Source organism: Ammospiza caudacuta, chromosome 11 (genome assembly GCF_027887145.1).
Source record: "Ammospiza caudacuta isolate bAmmCau1 chromosome 11, bAmmCau1.pri, whole genome shotgun sequence".
In the NCBI taxonomy this organism is placed as follows: Eukaryota; Metazoa; Chordata; class Aves; order Passeriformes; family Passerellidae; genus Ammospiza; species Ammospiza caudacuta.
In genome coordinates, this window is record NC_080603.1 from 15,674,089 (window position 1) to 15,688,628 (window position 14,540).

Consider the following 14,540-nt stretch of genomic DNA (forward strand, 5'->3'; position numbering starts at 1 on the left):
TGGGATCTAACATTTTTTGTATATATTAATTTTTCTTAACCATCTTTGTGCACTTCTTTCCAGGAATGGCTTGTGGTGTTGAATAAATACATGGGGCCCTCTTGTTACTAATTGTAGTAAACTGTAGTTTGATGCTCAACAGCCTGTGGAGAATAACAAGATCTGTTCCAACACAATATTTTGTGTACTGTTACCATTCCAACTAACTGGTAGTGCAGGAAAAAGTGATGTGTGGTAAAGGTTGGGTATTGGAGATGATTGAGGAATGATGCTGTGGTAAACACAGGTTTGCATTATAAGCCTTAACAAAGTATAGTGTAAATTTCACTGAATTGTCTTGTACATTCCCTTCATTTTTGTCAGTGAAAATGAAACTGTGGTTATTGGTTTGCTTTTATTTTGTGCATCCCAGAAGAACTAAAAAGGCATGGTTATGTCTACTGGGTTTTTTGTTTTTTTTTTTTTCATTCAGTGGTCTGATAAAACATTGTTCAAGATCTGAGGGGGTTTTTTCCCCAAAGTGTGAGTGATTTTTCCATTCTCTGAGATGTATCCTGTGTGAACAATGAGTTTGATAAGGAAGGATACAGTTCAGAGGAGTTTTTAAGCATTATATTATCTTTTGGATTTTACAGGATACCTTCATTAAAGCATTTATTTGATTTATTTTATTTTTCTTCAAAGCTGAGGCTTAATTTAGGATCCTACTTAAAAGGTTTTCATTGGATTTTTTTTTTTAGTTTTTATATGCACTGTTTTTATTCCAGACATGCCCAATGTAGATAGATATTAAACCTGCATGAGATAGCAACACCAAAGCATTTTCTGTGCTTTAGTAAGTTAGTTCTACTCCCAGAAATATTTCAGGATTAGTTTACATGGGTTTAAGTATTTATGTTATTCAAACTATCTGAATTTGTGTTATCAAACAACTACTTAAAATCATAAGTTGCTGCTAAAATGCAGAAGGAAATGTTCTTTAAAATGAAAGTGTTTTGTGTAATAGCTTAACTAATGTTGTCATAACATGAATGTTTGTTTATGACTCAAATTATTTGAACCTTGCTTTCTTTTCTGTTTTGTCTCTGCTTTCCCTTTTTTCATTATTGTCATGAAATATTTGCCAAAATTGACTGCGGTATTACTTTGCTGAATTCTTTCATGCAGTCTCTTTGTAGACTGTATGTTAGCACATGCCAGTCACATAAGCACTGTAAAATCAGTTATGTTTTCTCTGGATGTCTCTTCATTTGAATAGGCGCTGGTTCTCAATACAAAATAACCAACTTGTGTACCAGAAGAAATTTAAGGTAGGAGTTGAAAACTGGCTTGGGATAGTTTGGGGTTTGGGTGATGATTTTTGTGATTGATTGGGGAATGTGAAGATCCTGTGTGATTTTCAACAACCTACTGCTTTCTTCTAAATTAGTTTCTCCCTTTGTAAAATGAGACTAATAGCTACACTGACAGATTCTGAGATTCCTGTGCACTGATTGTAAGCACATACTTTATTTGCTGTGGGTTTTGTAACCTAGTTAGAGCTTTAAAAGTTGTTGGTCCCAGAAGGCTTGTGCTCACTTGCTGGCAGTCAAATATTCCATGCTGCTCTCTGAGCAGTTGTGTTTAACTCTTTCAGGACTTGCTCCTCCAGTTACTTACTGGTTCATGCACCCAATTCAGCAAATGGGGAAAAAAGCATGAAAGCCTGTTAGAAAGCAGTCAGGGCTGCTAAATACATGTATTTAGTGTTGAAAATGCACAGTGGTTCAGCAGTCAGTATCTGCCTTGTTGCTGGTGGGAAGTGCAGCTGTTTTATGTTAAATCAGCAAGTCCAGCTCTGCCCCAAGCCATAGAAAGTTTTCAGTCAGGTTTTGGGCCCTTGCTCCTTTGTTTGCTGTTCTAGAATCTGCTTTTGCACCAAGGAGCTGTAGCTGTTCTTCAGGTTTGGAACAAACAGAGACTGTATGGAGATGGTGGGGGAAAAAAGAAGGAGCTTATGGCAATTAATTCTTCTTCACTGCAAACAGACTGGGCTCAGAGGCTGTTCCTTGATATCTGATGCTGTCAAATCAAGCAGCTTCATTTCTGTGGTTGGAAAGAAAACACACAGTTGAGTTTGTTTGAGCATGTTTGGTTGGGCGTTCTGTGTTTGTGAATTTTTTTTTTTTAACTGCACCTTTAAAATGGTGATAGCTGAGAATGGAATTCTTATGAATTTAGTCAAATTTTCAAAACCATTGCATTCAGCTTCTGGGGTTTTTTATGTGTCACTTAAAGTACTGCTGATTTAAGTATAACTTTTCTGATTTAATACTGAGTTAATTGTATTTCTTAGAGTATCTTTATAGTTTAAATACTGTTGTTTAAATTTAAGGTGCTGATTATTCAGTAGATTGGATTGTAGATCTCCAAATTCCATTGAGTTCCAATTTTATTTTTGAAGGACAAAATTAGTGTAACCAGGCAAATAGAATTCAATGATTAATAATTCAGGATTGAATTATTCTCTTATTATCAACTATATTATTTTTTCTCTGTGACTCTCTTGTTGACTTTTGGCTCGTAGGATAATCCCACGGTGGTTGTTGAGGACTTGCGGCTCTGCACAGTTAAACACTGTGAAGACATAGAGAGACGATTCTGTTTTGAGGTGGTTTCTCCAACAAAGTAAGGGGAATCAGTGCAGTATGTTTATTTAAAAATGAAAATAATTACATGTAGTTGTTTTAAAATGTAAGATTAATGTTTCTCTTGGGATAGATCAAAACAGGAAAAGTATCTGAAAAATTCTGCTCTCTGAAATTTTGGCTGAGAGTAAGTGGTGCTGTGAGAAGTGTCTCTGGTATTTAGTTTACTTTTGGCATTAAAATAAACATGCATTCTTGTGCTTTTTGCATAAATGGCTTGTGGTGCAGGGCTCTGCTGGGGCTTAGTAGTAGCTGATACTATCAACTGCTTAGTAATGTAGAAAATAGGTCTCAGTTTCTCTATATTTTTGATTGGTGCAATGAGAGAGAAGCACTTAAGTAAGCTGTTGTCTCAGTCATGTTGAATTATACTTCAGAATGCACTAGATGAAACTACTAAAAATGAAACTGCTAAATGAAAAATAAAATTATTTTTCAGCTCCAGCAGTGCATTGGCTGTACTTAGGGAATTTTGGCTTCCTGCCACAGCAAGGGCAGGACATGGATTCCTTGTTAGTGATTGTGAGATGTGACCATATTTAAGTTTTTGATACGAGGTCAACTTGCTTGCAGGTCTGGAGGTTATCTACACTTTCTACTCCTCCTTAGATTTCTTTTTTGAGTAGATTGCTGTCCATCCTGATGTTTGCATCCCCAGTTGTAGTTCACTATAACATGCATTTTGCTCTTGTTTGCTTGTGCTTTTTCAACCCATAAGTGTTGGAACAGTTTTAGACTTCATGACCTGTTTCTTTTACTGCTGATAAGCAAAGTAGTTCATTCTGTCATAGAGCTTTAAAATTACACTCTTGATGTCAGTGAATGAAAGTGTGTTTTCAAGGACTGATACCTGTGACTTGTGTCACAGGTGTAAAATGCATCTGAGGATATAAAAAAGAAAAATTTGGAATAAGGAAAGGAATAGGAAGCTAAGCCATTGTCAGTGATTTTGGAAGAGTAATTTCTCTATCTATATTAGCATTACCTGCAAATAATTTTGAAATAAGGAGTTTGCAGCTCACAAAGGGTCAGCTGCTTTGTTATCTTTAAATGTGTTTATTAGATGATGCCTACTAAACTTGTGATAGCAAGAAACTTGCTCCATAAAAAGAGACCCCTGAGCAATGTGCTGTGGGATGTCAGCTGCTTGGCCACTGTCTCTGAGCACTTTGTGATTTGTCACAGGAGCTGCATGCTGCAGGCTGACTCGGAAAAGCTGCGGCAGGCGTGGATTAAGGCTGTTCAGACCAGTATTGCCACAGCATACAGAGAAAAAGGGGATGAATCTGAGGTGAGTTAAACCATCCACCAAACAACTACCTCCCTTTGGATCCTGAAAATTTTAAATGCATAAAGCCTCTTTTAATGAGAGAGAAGAAAAGAAACAATCCATTGTTTATCTTCCAGTGGAAAGGCAATGAAATTCTGAAGGCTGTGAATTATATCTGATCTGTCTTTCACTTCATCATGTTAATATTACTTGTTAATATTACTATGGTCTGTGTGGTTTTTTGAGATTTCGCTGTAGTGTGATTAAAAATCATGGGATATTCTTATATTCAGTTTTATATGTCTTCTGAAAACCTAAACTTTTTTTTTTATTCTGTGGCTTTCCTTGGCCTTGGCAGGAGAGACTTTTCTTGGATTTTAGTGTACAGTCAGTATCTGTGGAACTTTAATTTCTTTAGTTTAGCATGTCTCTTAATTGGTTTGTTTGTGTCTTTTCTCTTTCAGAAACAGGAAAAGAAATCATCCCCTTCTACTGGGAGCCTAGAATCTGGGAGTGAGACCAAAGAGAAGCTGCTGAAAGGAGAGAGTGCTCTGCAGAGAGTGCAGTGCATTGCTGGCAATGCTGCCTGCTGTGACTGTGGTTTGGCAGATCCTCGCTGGGCCAGTATCAACCTGGGAATCACACTGTGCATCGAGTGCTCTGGGATACACAGGTTGGGGAGCTCCTCACAGCTGCATTTCATTTGTGCATTGCCTTAATTAGCAAGGGTGGTGTTTGCCTCTTCAAAGGTACATTGAAAGAAAATTAGAGACCCTTGTTTGTAAATAGAATTAACGTAACTGCTTTATTTGCATAAATTAATGGTAAATCTGTCTGAGGTGAGATAAAACATGTAGTTACAGGTTAATGTTTTTTCCCATGTTGTTTAGGAGCTTGGGAGTCCACTTTTCAAAAGTAAGATCTTTAACGTTGGATTCATGGGAACCTGAACTCCTAAAGGTACAGTATTTTTGAAACAGGTTTCTATTTGGTACTTAGATTGCTGTTCTAAAGCCTCTGCATCAGAAAGTCCAATGCAGGAAACACATTTGTACCCAGTGTGTCTTGCAGTTTTAAGCAGAAAATGTTTATACTTGTGTGTTGGTTTATTTTAATTCATACTTTCTTATACTGCATAGTAATTTGTGCTACAAACTTGCAATCCTATACTCCATAGTAATTTGTGCTACAAACTTGCAATTCAGAACAGTTTACAACACCTTCAGGCTCCCAAGTGCACTCTGAGTAGCAAGTCTCATCTGATACTTTCAACATGTAAAAAGGCAAATCTGTTTACAAACTAGTAATGTCTTTCAGTGGGCTGAAAATTTTGGAAGTGATATATCAGCCTAAAGCATGATCATACTCAAAAATTTGAATGTCAGCTCTTAACAGTGAGATGCTTCTGGCCTATAGGAGAATACTCATGCAGCTGCTTTTGTGTGCCAAATTTCTAGCTTGAACCATGATTATAAAAGTCATATGACAATGAAATACTGAAATAGGAACTCATGCATGATTGCATGTGTGCAAGTGGATAACTCATGCAAACATTTGTTTCTAGCTGTGATGTTCTGGCACTTCGGAATTGCTTCTCTATTCTGAACAATCAAAAGACAATGTGCTTTGTGGTTAAATAATTTTTTTATCAACAAGTTCATGAGAAAATAACCAACCAACCCCCACGCCCACTCAAAAAAAAAAAAAAAAGCTGTACCTTTTGTATTATCCATGTAAATATCAGAACTAAATATTCTACCTGGTATTAGAAACAAGAAATCTGTTCATTGCAATCAATAGAGTTAAATTCTCCTGTGTAGGCTTTTGTCTTTGTTCCTTTTCTATAGTTGTATCAGATTGTGTCCATTGGGTAAGGTGGAATACAGTTGATTGAATTGTCTCTTGCTGATGGGCAAAGAACAGCTCCTGTCAAAGCTGGTAGAAAAGCACATTTGTAATGAGGCCTGCAGGTGTCATTCTGGTGGTTGTTTTTTCAGGCACTTTAAGAGTGACTAGATTTTTTTATCTTACTCAGAATTTGGTCTCTATTCACTGATTGTTTCTTTATTATCATATAAACCCATGCTTATTTCTGCTAGTGTACTTTTAGCAGTGAAAACACTGAGTTGTAAATATAGGCTGAGTGAGGTTAAAAACAGCTGAATAGGTAGATAAAGCTTTTTGCAACTATATTTGAGTTTTTTTCATTTTGCTTTATAGCTTATGTGTGAATTGGGAAATGATGTTATAAATAGAATATATGAAGCAAAGTTGGAAAAAATGGGAGTAAAGAAGCCACAATCTGGAAGTCAAAGGTAGTACTTTACCAGCAGTACTTGTTGCTTCCTTTTATTGTTGCTTCCCTTAGCCTTCCCCTGTAAAAGCTGCTGCCACTTAACTGTGTTACACTCCTTTAAAGTACTCATTTCCCTGTATCTCTCCCTTTTCTCACTCTCTCTGTTTATTGGGCATTCCTTCTGTTGGTCCCTTCTGCTTCTGCTGTTCATTTGTTCTTTTTGTGATCTCGCTCCCTCCTTTCATGACAGCTCTAGAGCATCACTGTGGACATGTGGATTTTGTTTCCTCTCTGCTGGGTACCAGCTCAGCCAGCTGTCCTTGGTGTGTGAGTGCTCCTGGAAGGAGCCTGTGGCTGTTCCTTTTGTTTACAGTGACTTTGTTCTTCCATTTGACTTTTGTTCCCTGTTCCTCAGAATGTTCTCATCTTCCTACCTACATTGTACATGAGCTCTGCTGCTTTACAGCAGCCTTCAAATCATTTTACTGCTGTCTTCTATTTCTCTGATGCTAATTCGTGTTTGAAGGTAGATTTCCAATGCTTTGTGCTGCTGTATAGGCTCTTAGAACTTGCTTTTTTACTGCCTTTCCAGTTCTGTGCTGCTTGCTGCCCAGTAGTTTTATAGTATAGAAAACTGCATTTTGTGAAGTGTTGGCCACTTGGAGACTGTGATGATAATATAAGCAAAGGAGGAGATTTGCTAGATATTCCTTCTAGTGGTAACTGCTTTTCAGCAGTTCCAATGCAATAATTACAGCTCATTTTATCAGTTTGGCACAACTGCTGTTGTGTTTTAAGCTGATAACCTCAGGTTACAAGGAAAAATACTTCAGTATGTGATATGGAACTGATGGCTGTGCCTACCTAGGGTTTGTTATTGTTTTCTTGTGTAATCTTAATGTTCCTGTAACAGATGCTGCAATTTGTATTTATGTAAGAAACTAAATAAATGTTTATTAGTAGGTTATTGACAATGTAAACTTGTATAAAGTTTTAATACAGGTAACATAGAGTAACTAATGCTTATTTCTTCCACATACCACTTTCCAAAGTCTCTGTCTGAAAGTAAATACATGTTTGTGAACTTAACAAAATTACTTTCTTTTGAGCCTTATGCAAAATTTAATCATGAATCCAGAAAGTGACAGGTGTGCTTTGCATCTTTCTGACAATGTGCTGTGGGTGTGTCTTATGTGCAATGCCAAGCTACAGTTTTGGTTACTGACTTTAGTACAAAGTAGACATTCTTTTAATACATGAAAATACTAAAATTTTAGCTTACTAACTCCAGGAATTTTGTATATGACAGGCAGGAGAAGGAGGCATACATCAGAGCAAAATATGTGGAAAGAAAGTTTGTAGAGAAGCAAGCTGCATCAGTACCTCTGCCTGAGCCTGGAACAAAAGTTTTGCCTCCAAGTCAGGAAGAGAAAAGGCACAGTGGCCCTGAAAAATCCCTTTTGGCAGGGGAACAAGGTGCAGCATCCCACAAAGGTATTTACACACTTCTCTCCTTAGCTGTATTACCCATATTCTTTTTAAGGTAACATATTTTTATATTAATTAACTTCTGCCTCGTGCAGAGACTATGGAATCTGTTTTTTAAATGGGTTGTAGCCTAGTGTAAAGTGTAGGGAAGAAACTACTTCTTCAGAGATGTGCTATTTTACACGGGAAAGGATTGGAATGGGGATGCTTAGAACTCAGAGTCATATTAACCACCTTCTCTCCTCGGTATTTTCATCCTCTTGGTTTTTCCAATAACGTTCTCTCCTGCCCTGTCCCTTCCTTACTGCCTGCTTTGTGCTTTGCTAACCTGCATGTCCCAGCGGTGGCTGTAAGTAGCGACGAGGCGAGGCGGGAGTCTCTGTTCTGTCCTGATGAGCTTGATTCACTCTTCTCCTACTTTGATACCTCTTCAAAACTCCGTAGTAGTAAGTACTACAGCTGTGGCGTGTTCACTGTTTGCACTAGTGGTCCATTGTGTGTTGTGGCCATCTCCCTGCTTCAGTCTGTTGTCTCCAGGCTGCTGCATTGCTTAGTATTTTCATGAAATAATTTAAGCTTTTTTACTTATCCTGATTTTTTTTCATTTCTAGTTCTCTTTGACATTTTTTATTATTATTGTAAATGTTATAGTTACAAAATGTGACTTCATATTTTTCTGTGGATGCATTAAGAATATTGAACAAGAACAAGCCATTTTTTTAAAATTATGTTCAGGACCAAGTATAAGAGCTTGCTTTATTATCATGGTATCTGTGAGGAGCAGGTAGCTTCAGCTCTGCATAGTAATTGCAGTTTCTCCCCAAAACAGTGCGAAGCAGTGACAGTGGGATCCAGCCGAGCACTGATGACAGCAGAGAACACCTTGCCTCTACTATATCAGCCAACAGTTTGTATGAACCAGGTGTGTTAGGCTTTGCCTTGTAAGATGAAAATTTAATCATTTGGCAGCAGTTTCTTTTTCTAAAAATGATCAGTATTGGTGATACAATTTATGTCTGCTATCCTGGTTGAAATGCTTTTGGCAAGGATAAAATTTGCCTGAGCCATCTTTCTTTTGGGCTTGCTACCAAAAATGACATTTAGTCCTTCTAAATGGGTTCAAAGAACTATGGTTTTTTCCAGACAGATGAGGCTGATCTCAAATGCATGATCCTTTTATAAATAAATAAATCCACCGAGATAGAATTCCTCTCGAGTAATAGATAGTAGGCTTTTATGTGCTATTTGTGCATTCTTGCTTAATTTTTCTGTTTCTTATTTTTGTGGAATTGACCAAGTCTTAAAACATCGTTCCTTCAACTCAGAAGTTCTATAAGTTGGTGAATGAAATTATTTGCTAATTTTAGCGTGCTGTTCTGACAGATATATTGAGTATGGCTTCTCAAACTTTCCAAAACATTTCTTTATAAAGCAGACCTATTCTTTTATATGAAAGTGCTCTTTTAAGGTATGTTTTAAATCCAGTAGTTCACAGGTGTTATTGCAGACAGGCAGCATGGAGCTTGGATCTTTTTTGATTATGTTGTAGAAATATTTATGATGCTGTAACTCACAAAAGTTTCTATGTAGCAACATCTTTATCTCCCTGACTTCACTCCATATAATCATTACTGAGATTAAGAGAAAGAGACTGTGCTTTAGTGCAAAATATTATAGCCACAGCAAGTAATTGGTAAATGACAATGATGTCTGCTAATAAAACTTAGGTCAGAACAGTTTTAGCCTCACACTCAGGTGTTTGAGATAAAGATATATTTGTATTACTACATCTTTGGAGAAAATGAGTTTTATTAATATCTTGCGGTTTACAGTAAAACACATTCCAGACCTTAAACAATTTTTTAGAAATTACATGGAATATGTAGATTGAAGTATATACACATGTGCCAGTAGTGTGGAGAGAATGTTTTCTGTGCAGTAAGAGTTCTGTGAAGAGACTGTGCCTGAATACCGGAGCTAAAGGCATCTGTGAATTCCCCTGGCAGAATGGGGCAATAGTACATAGCATTGTGCAAAAGCTGAGCTACCTATTGCCAGAGAAATGATGTTTTGATCAGAATTCCAAGAGGTACCTTGTTAAAACAGGAATTGGGTAAGCAATTTTTTTTTTCTTTTCAGAAGGAGACAAGCAAGAGTCTCCAGTGTTCTGTGACTCCAAGCAGCCTAGTCCAGGATTGCAGTTGTATCAAGCTGCCTTTGAGAAAAATCTTCCTCACATGGCAGAAGCATTGGCTCATGGAGCTGAAGTAAACTGGGTCAACGTGGAAGAAAACAAAGCAACACCACTCATTCAGGCAGTGAGAGGGGTATGTGATATACAGCCCTGCTGATGGGGGAGGAGAGCAAGGGAAATAATAATATTTCTGTGTCACTGTTCCTTTTGAGCTGCTTGCTTCCTCAGTGAATAATAATATGATGTTGAAGTTATGCTTACAGTGTTCTTTTAGAGTTGTTTCTGAAATATTTTTTCCTGTTAATGTTTTGTTTGGAATTCTATGTCTAGTAGTGTTTAAAGTTGAAAGCAACTCCCTTTAGTTTGCTTTGCTGGGTGGCTCAATGGTGGGAAGGCAGAAGAGGTTTGGTTTGATTCTAGAGATCTGGTGCTGAGTTGTTTCTTTGTTTTCATTCTGTAGGGGTCATTGGTTACTTGTGAATTTTTGCTGCAGAATGGGGCCAACGTGAACATCCGAGACATGAAAGGAAGGGGGCCCCTGCACCATGCCACAGTTCTAGGACACACTGGGTAACTCACTGCCCCACTATTTGTACATGGCCATCCTTTACTCTAGTTGTTCATGGGAAGTTTCTTCATTGCCCCACATATTCTGATATTTTAATACTATTTCAGATGATAAGAGTTTTTATTAAGCTCTGGTTGTGAGAGAGAAAATAGTATTTTGATTTAGCAGTCTCATGCACTAGCAAAACACACGTGTTTTCTAATGTGGATTAAATAAATGGTTTGCTTACTAGTCTGTTAACCTGTTCTAGATGAACTGCACTATTTTGATATATATGAGACTTTTGATGATTTAAGCTAAATACATTGTATCTAGCCTCACTTTATTAGCTTTTTCCAATATTGTCAAAAGTATTCTTCTATATTTTTTTTCTAACCAGACAAGTATGCTTATTCCTAAAACGAGGAGCAAACCAGCATGCCACTGATGAAGATGGGAAAGATCCATTGAGTATAGCAGTGGAAGCTGCAAATGCAGATATTGTAACACTGTAAGTTGTACATTCTGTTTTCTGACTAGATAACTTAAATGTTGCTATTCTGTTTCAAGTTAAAAATAAAATAAATGTCAAAATTCCGGTACATAAAAACAGGAGGGAACAAAAGAAAAATCAAAATACTCTATCTATAGATGACCTCTTTGATGTGAGATTCAGGAGAGCATTGTAGGTTTTGCATTATAGTTTTTTGTGCTTTAAAGGTGACATTGTTCCTTTTGTTTTCTGCACGGCAGGTTGCGTTTAGCAAGGATGAATGAAGAAATGCGTGAATCAGAAGGACTCTATGGGCAGCCAGGTCAATACTCCTCTAATAACCACACTGAAATGCAGTATAAGAAGTGTATACAGGAGTTTATCAGTTTACAATTAGATTCTTAATGTCTGAGTGAAATTTAAGATTGCTTCATACAATAGTGTTTTTTATAAACGAACACATTCTAAAGCTTCATTGAAATTCAGTGGTGTGACGTTGTCAGAGTGCTTAGGGAACCTAAAAGGAGACTGTTTAAAGAGCATCATTATAGCAGTGTATATACTACAGCCATGACCACCCTATTTTGCTGGTAATTGTCCACAGTTTTCTCCTATTGCTGTTCCATTGACATTTGTGTCATGTTAGGATTTACCTGACATTATTTAGTAGCAGCTTTCTGACTCAGCTTGCTTAGAGACTGTTGAAGAGTTCATCTTATTCCAGGACACTGTTCTCCTTCCTGTGGAATGGTCCACTTTTTCTTTTTTTAAGAAAAAAACCCTTGCACACCAGTGTACAAAATGTACATCAAATATTTCAAACTGCCTCCAGACAAAAATAGGAAAGTATTATTTCCTTAAATTTTATTTTTAAATATTTTTATTTGTTAAGATACTAAAAAGAAACAAAGCAGTCATTCTTAAGTATGTATTTTTGTATGCACAGTTTCTTTCTGTTTGGTTAAAAAACAAGTAGAAGCTGGCAGATACTTGAGCCAACTCCATCAGGAAAGTAACAAATTATATTTAATGCATATGTGCAACTTTATTCTCAGGCACTCAGACCTAATTTACACCGTGTTCTGATATTTGCTTCCATAGGAAGGTAATTTAATATCATGCAAGTACCAATAATGAAGGCACACTTGATTATTAAGTTAGCTAAAAACACCCTGCTGTTCCTGGCAGAAGTGAGAGGTGAACCTTATTTTTCAGGTTGAGTGCTGAGTATCTCAGTTGAGTCCCATAAAGCCCTTATGTGCTTTCCACTGAGGAATTGGGCAGGGGGGATGTTACCAGATTGGAGCAGTAGAATCTAGAGACTGCAGCTGATGCAATCTGATCCAGACACTTTACAGCTGCTAAGGTGAGATTGACAGTGAAGAGTAGATTTGCCTCAACAGGCAGAGCTTGCCCAAAATCAAGGGGAGGCTTTCATTAGAATAACTTCTGAAATTAATGCCACAAGCTGGAGCAGAGTCCCAGCCAGAGAACTTACTGTGTCTTTGGATAGCACAGCTCTGCCCCCTTCACTCTGGTACTTGGTGCAGTTTCTTTTAAAAGTTGGATTCAGTATTTGAGTGTTTTGAATGTTTTTGGCTGCTGTAGAAGGGTTGTGTCAGTGTAAGCACAGAACCTATCTGCTGTCAAAAGGTGTCACAGCTTTCTGTGGTTTTAAGGGATGCAGGTCTTTTTCACTCCTTATACATGTTAAATTATCTGCACTGCCCTTACTTTAGAACGCCAGTGTTCCAAAATTAGGATTCTAGAAGAAAATAGGGATTTTCAAGACAATTGTATATTTGCTGGTAGCTGTGTGAGGGTAAATATCACTGTATGAGTTTGCTGTCACCAGAGTGAAGCCAACTGCCTACTTCTCAGCTCTAGCAATGCAGCTGATAAACAATTGCTCATGTAGCTAATGGCATCAAAATTTATAATTTAAATATATATGGCTGGTTTGAGCTAATGAGAGAATGAATATATTGCTTTGCAAGGTACAGTTGGTCTTCCAAAGCATTCCTGGAATGGGAACTAGCTGCAACCAGCTTTAAGAAGTTATTTCTGGTGGTAGAAGCCATACGCACAGTAGTGCTGTTTCTGTATAATACTTGAGTGCTCATCTCCTGGTGCTACAGTATGTCTTGCTAACTCTTTGATATTAGCATTGCTACTTTTTCTTCCTACCTTTTCTTGAATGTATGATGTGTGCCTTTTGAGTTACTCTGGTGTGAAATGGTAAAGCAGTGTTACAGTATTTTTGTACATATAATCTGCACTTTAGGGAAAACATTGCTTGGAAAGGGAACTTCCAGAATTCAATTTTAAAGTAGAAATTTAAAATAATTATAAGGTTTACAGTTTTAAGCATATTAATGCAACATACAAACTAAAGGGGCACTTTATTTTAGTCTATTTTTGTATCTAATATTTTTGTTAAGTAATAGAGACAAAGCCAGAGCCACAATGTATCTTTCAAAAATAGCTTTTCCTTCTTTCAAGTTAATTTGAGAGAACCAAGTGTGGCAACTAGAACTGCAGTTCTCATTCACCAGTGGAACCCACTTCTGTATTGAAAGCATAAGTGCTTTTATCACAGAAGCCTAATTCTGCTTTTGCCCTTCATAGCTATTCTTTTGGTGAATGCTACAGCTCCATTCTGTGCTGGTCTCCCAGAGCAAGAAGTTCTCACAAGCTGTTACAATAAAACCTGTCCTGTGCCTGCTTCATCTCTAGAACACAGAATCACTGAACGGTTTGGGTTGGAAGGGACCTTAAAGATCATCTAGTTCCAACCCCCCTGCCATGGGCAGGGACACTATACTTGAAATTAAATCTAAAAACCAAAAGGGAATTTCTCTAGAACTGACTTTTCCTAGTACAGCAGTATTGAATGTATTCATCTTTTAAAGTCTGGGAAGAATTGTGTTACTGGCCTGTTAAATATTTCTGGAAGGTCAGTTATTATTTGTGAAAGTGTTTTTAAAAGAATGGAGTCTCATCTCCAAAAGAATTATAGCTTTAACATTGCAAATGTGTATTAAAAAATTGGAAAAAAAAACAATCTAACTTTTCCCAGTAGTGCAAACTTTTAAGCACAAAAACATTCTTTTCTTCCACAATCATGTTAGGAAAAAAATAATTTCATATTTGATGTACACGATGAGAGAGATTTTGGGTTGATTTCTTTGTCATGCTATAAATCAAGCTGTCAGCAAGAAACAGTAGTGCTGGGATCTTATGTCCTGTGTGGCCATCTATGTTGGGAAGACTCTAAAATTTGGATGGCTGCATAGCTCCTGACCCAACCCAATGTTTGATGCATTAAATTCCTTTTGAAGGCGAAAGGGTATGGTTAGTGTTTTAAACCAGAAATTGAGCTCAAGGCCCAAAATGCTCCAATAGATGAAAGAATGTGAAAATGAATGAAAAAATGGCCATTTTAAAGTGGCAAAAGAATGACTTGGCAATGACTCAAGAAGTAATCACTCCTGAATGTGTTTCCTGTGTAGACAGGGAGGGGGAGAAACACATTTTGGAATATATTGTAGTAGTAGGGTTGTGT

General features: G+C 37.2%; 1 protein-coding gene across 3 annotated transcripts in view; it reads left to right on the plus strand.

Annotated features, from left to right (window-relative positions):
• The window catches only part of ACAP2 (ArfGAP with coiled-coil, ankyrin repeat and PH domains 2), a 60,754-nt gene that overhangs the window by 44,682 nt on the left and 1,532 nt on the right, over positions 1–14,540 (plus strand). For 2 of the 3 annotated variants that reach the window (XM_058812031.1, XM_058812030.1), the window contains 12 exons: positions 1,259–1,310; positions 2,567–2,667; positions 3,873–3,978; positions 4,422–4,630; positions 4,848–4,917; positions 6,178–6,272; positions 7,563–7,747; positions 8,571–8,663; positions 9,881–10,068; positions 10,396–10,505; positions 10,883–10,993; positions 11,236–11,297. In XM_058812031.1, the coding sequence (XP_058668014.1) occupies positions 1,259–1,310; positions 2,567–2,667; positions 3,873–3,978; positions 4,422–4,630; positions 4,848–4,917; positions 6,178–6,272; positions 7,563–7,747; positions 8,571–8,663; positions 9,881–10,068; positions 10,396–10,505; positions 10,883–10,993; positions 11,236–11,297 (1,382 nt within the window). Of the gene's footprint in view, positions 1–1,258; positions 1,311–2,566; positions 2,668–3,872; positions 3,979–4,421; positions 4,631–4,847; positions 4,918–6,177; positions 6,273–7,562; positions 7,748–8,082; positions 8,188–8,570; positions 8,664–9,880; positions 10,069–10,395; positions 10,506–10,882; positions 10,994–11,235; positions 11,298–14,540 lie in introns of all 3 variants that reach the window. The other variant, XM_058812029.1, reaches the window with a different exon arrangement.